This window comes from Gavialis gangeticus, unplaced genomic scaffold (genome assembly GCF_001723915.1).
Source record: "Gavialis gangeticus isolate Ggan-Ray unplaced genomic scaffold, GavGan_comp1, whole genome shotgun sequence".
In the NCBI taxonomy this organism is placed as follows: Eukaryota; Metazoa; Chordata; order Crocodylia; family Gavialidae; genus Gavialis; species Gavialis gangeticus.
This window is the reverse complement of record NW_017728993.1, coordinates 25,439,719-25,444,277: the sequence shown is the minus strand read 5'-3', so window position 1 is coordinate 25,444,277 and position 4,559 is coordinate 25,439,719. Positions and strand designations below refer to the sequence as shown.

General features: G+C 43.7%; 1 protein-coding gene across 1 annotated transcript in view; it reads right to left on the bottom strand.

Moving 5' to 3' along the window:
- Positions 1 to 591: 591 nt before the first annotated feature.
- PRDX1 (peroxiredoxin 1) overlaps positions 592 to 4,559 on the bottom strand; it is a 5,821-nt gene continuing 1,853 nt past the window's right edge. The window contains exons 2-5 of the mRNA XM_019501393.1: positions 3,353 to 3,506; positions 2,690 to 2,812; positions 1,638 to 1,768; positions 592 to 1,031 (exon numbers count right to left, since the gene is read on the bottom strand). Of these exons, the coding sequence (XP_019356938.1) occupies positions 946 to 1,031; positions 1,638 to 1,768; positions 2,690 to 2,812; positions 3,353 to 3,506 (494 nt within the window). The 3' untranslated portion in view covers positions 592 to 945. The remainder of the gene's footprint in view (positions 1,032 to 1,637; positions 1,769 to 2,689; positions 2,813 to 3,352; positions 3,507 to 4,559) is intronic.

Sequence of the window (4,559 nt, the reverse complement as noted above, 5' to 3'; positions counted from 1 at the left end):
TCTCAAGCACAAAACCACAACAGCAGGACATCAACAGCCTTCATCCCTCTGCTTTACCCATGACAAGTTAGGGTGGCCTTTGGCATTATACCTGGTGGTTGCAAGTTGGGGTTTTGGTTGTTGTGTTTTGTCTGCAGTTCTAGTAAGTTAAGACAATATTTGTATGGGACTCCCCCGCTTGATAAAGGGAACCATCTAGATCAGTGGGGCTCAGTCTTTTGGCCCAAGCCAAATGAGTGGTGGGGCTAGTCCACATCAGACTCCCTGCTGCAGGGAGTCCCCCCCCCAGCATAATTCACAATCAGCTAAACTGGTGAATGCCTTCAGACTAGCAGGTCTCCCACTTGTGGGGGCTAGGCTTTTTTGGAAGGGTTCCCCCCCAGATCTTTATAAAGTGATCAAGTACATTTTTTTAAAACTTTAACCAAGTATTGCCCTGCCTGTTTTACAAAACCTCTTTTTAAAATGCTTTTAAAAAAAATGCTGATTTCTACCTTCACCATGAGCCATTAAAACAGACATGCTGTTTCAGAACTACTTCACATCCCACAGCAGTTTAAAGTTTCAGAAGACAGCACAAAAAAAAAAGTGTTTCTTTTAAACCTACAAGTTTAATAGGAGTTACAGAAAATCAGGAAACTTAGCTGTATTAAGTGTAACACCATACCAGACATCTATACTCCATTGGTCATATTACAGTCACTAGGACATGAGGTACAAATACAGATTATTAGGATTCTATACAAAGTTACTGGTCAATAGGACTAGTTTTCCCCTCAAGTACAGAAGATGGGTCGACATCTACAGCTGTTTGATAGGACTTCCCTTGACTCGGATATGGCAATTTAACCCAAGTCCAAACGTTCAATTGCTTGATGACTTTGTTCTTACGTGAAAGGCAGACTAGTTTTCTCCGATTAACACAGAAGCGCACACGCAGCAAGTTTACTTTTGCTTGGAGAAAAACTCTTTGCTTTTCTGAACATCAGGCTTGATGGTTTCACTCCCAGGTTTCCAGCCAGCAGGACACACTGGAAAGACAAGCAAGCAGTATTCAGCATAGACATCTGGAAGTAGCTCACAGAACTAGTTTTAGAAGATGGGAATGAGCTGTCAATTCAGAAACTCTATATATGAACACATAGATTGTAATGCTTTGAAGTTGCAGTCAGCGCATTAATCTTCTGTAATGGTTACTGGTTCTGCTCTACCCATGTTGATACCCAGACCATCAAAGAATACCCTAGACAGCCAGAATTTAGGTTGTCCATTCAACTTTAGTCCTGACAATTCCTGTTTGAGTGCTTTTACAGTCACCTATTAACAGAGGAATACTGGCCGAATGAGACGTTGTCTACACTAGGCTACTTCTGGAGGCAGATTGGTGTCTTGTGTACTCCTTGCACTTTCACATCTGCACAGTTTCTAGCAGCTCCCCTATGGCAGTGGGGTTGGTACACAGACTAGTTCTAGTGAGAGTACTAGGGGTTTTCAGAAAGTCCTGGCTATTGGGTTTTTCTTCCAGTTGGCTATAACAGTTCCACTTCTATAGAAAGAAAAAAGGAAGCTATTTTTAGGTACCCTTCAGACAAAAAAAAACAAAAAAACCAAAAAAAAGAAACCAAGGGATCTCTCACCTTCTCCATGTTTATCTGTAAACTGGAACGCTTGAACTAATCTGAGAGTTTCATCGACTGAGCGGCCAACAGGGAGATCATTGATGGTGATCTGACGCAATATTCCCTTATCATCAATGATAAACAGACCTCTGCAGAAAGGAGAGAAGTTTAGAGACATTAAAGCCAGTTAGGAACGTGCTTTTGAAAGACCTCTTGCTGCACTTCCAGAGGATTCCACAAGCTACATAGCATCAGATCTGTAAAGAAACTGCATTAGTTTTTGGCACAGAGTCAAAAGAGATGGAAGACTAGAACAGCTAATTGCTATGTAAATTAAACCTAGGAGGCATGCATATCACTTGTCTTGCTAGAGCTTCATGTGGTTTACTCCCACATGCTGTATTGAATGAAAAAAAGCTAAATTTGAGTCAAGCAGTGGTTTTCAAACTGGAGCACAAATACCCCTGGGGCTATGTGGCACTTTGCCAAGGGATGCATGCATAAAATTTAATGGCAGAGGAGCTTCTGATTAATCAAAGCAAGGCGAGTAATGGTGTTGCTGCACACCAAGTGTCAACACCGCTTGAGAAGTGAACGTGCAGCGACATGTCAAGGGCAGGGGGTACAAACAATGATAAATTTTGCAAGTAGAGGAATATGTACCCAAGGAAAACCTTCCAAAAAACCCACAGACATTCCCCCACCACTGAAGTCAAAGGGTGGAAACTATCATTATGGCACCCAGTAACAACATGGGTTAGGCAAGGTATTGGTACTTCCATTGAAGCTAAATATTTTTTTAGAAGAACCATGTGATCTTTCCATCATGTGCACATCTACTTACTAAAAGCATTGGTTTAAGACTACAGAACAGTTTAGCAAGCAAAAAGTTAAGAACAGTTTAGCAAGTTAAAAAGTGACCAGTGTTAATTTGAAAGATTTCCTTTCAAGTAAATGAAGTCCTAAGCGGAATGATATTAAAAAAAAAAAACAAAAACCACACACACCAAAATGACTCAATATATGCTGTTTGACATCTCATGGAAAGGTATTGCGGCCAGCAGCCTTACCTGTAAGCAATGCCTTCATCTTCTTTTAGTACGCCATACTCTTTAGCAATGGTGCGTTTTGTATCAGAAACAAGTGGGATTTTCATGTTGCCCAGTCCGCCCTGTTTCTTAGGAGTGTTGACCCTGAGACGGAAAGGTAACAGATCAGGAACGGGAACGTACCAGTTTGGTATCCAAACCACAGGCACGCTGTTGATGTGTCAGGGGTGGGCAATTATTTTGGGTGGAGGGCCACTTACTGAGTTTTGGCAAGCCATCGAGGGCTACATGACAAGCAGCCAGGGGCAGATAAATATTAACTTTCTAAGTTTCTAGGGGCCCCGTGGGCTGCATCCAGGCTGCATTTTGCCCACTCCCAGTCTATGTAATTAATATTACCACTAACAGTGTGTGTGTTGGGAAAAAGTAATCTGACATACTGATGCACTACCCAAGAAGCATATGAACTGATAAGATGCATTTCATTGGGATCATTTCCACTGCCCAGCCTTGGCTAAGCTTTGAATATGGCAGAAGAGGCAAAATTAAAATTGAGAGCTTTATATTGCTCTCTAGAGAGACTAGCATAAGCTACAGGAAAGATAAAGAAAAGACGACACCTGCTCAAGTCTTCCAGCCACAGGAGCCTTGTATTGGACCCGAAGTAATGATTCTGATGCTTACCATGCGAGGTGGCAGAAGTGAGAGTCCACAGAAGCTCCAATGACTTCACAGTTGAGTTTCTTAAACTCGTCAGACCTATCACTGTATGCAATAATCTCAGTTGGACAAACAAAGGTGAAGTCCAGAGGATAGAAGAAGAACACAACATATTTTCCTAGAGGAGAAAGAAGTCACAAGTTATTCTCTACGCAAGTTGTACTTCCTTAGTTAAGATGCCCCGAGTATGAAGTACGTGGTAAAGTGACCAAACACCAACCCAACCCGTTAAGAACCATGTGCCCAAATAGGTCTAAGAAGATCCAAGTTGAGCATGTAGGTGCCACTGACCTTTTTAGTGCTGCCGTAAGTCCAGAAAACCCAAGTTCTGCCAGTTGGCATTTACCAGGCTGCCTGTGCCAACACGCAGGTTCAGAGCAGTAGCTCAAAACTAGAGCCCCAAAGCGAGGTCTCAGCACTGGAAGAGGAAAGGCCTGCATGGGACTGGACTCTATAGTTGCATCCAGAACGTAACCAACACTTGCTGCCTGCAGGTCCCTACCACAGGGCAGCTTAATGCAAGCCACCAATAGAGATGGAGACTGTCCACATGCAAGAACCATTAGTTGAAACCGTCTTGGTTTCCCATCAAGATATTAGCTATCCTGGCCCTCAGGCAAAGGTTTAGGGTCCCGGAGTAGAGGAGGTGCCTCTGCTCAGCACCTGCACATAGCAGATCCACCAAGAACCTAATCCCAACACCCCTTTCTCTGGTCTGCTCAATATTTCTCTCCCAACTAGCTTGGATGGCTCCCAGTTGACCAGCCTGGCTCCTAAGAGTTTCCTTCCTTAGATGCTTCCCATGTGCTGTATGGGAAGCCTGAAGCCAAGGGCTGAAGAGTCCACTGGGCAGGCTGGCAATTAAGGGCAGTACAATGCTTAAAAACCTCCACAACTCTGACCAAGGCCCTACCTCGATCAGCCATTGAGGCAGGGTCATTTGCTCTTTTCTCGGCTCAGTCATCTGCTTCAAGCTTCACTATACGCATCCAGTTAAGATCTTAATTAATCGGATACTCGAAACCACTGGCTGAGAGTTAAATGGTACTAGCTGCTGCTCATGGAAGTAAACTGGTTCAGTTCAATTCATCCCTCCAAGGGGGCTGGCAGTGACGACTAATTATAGGAGCACAGAAAGCGAGGGTTGGAAGGGATACCCCCCCCCCCCAGG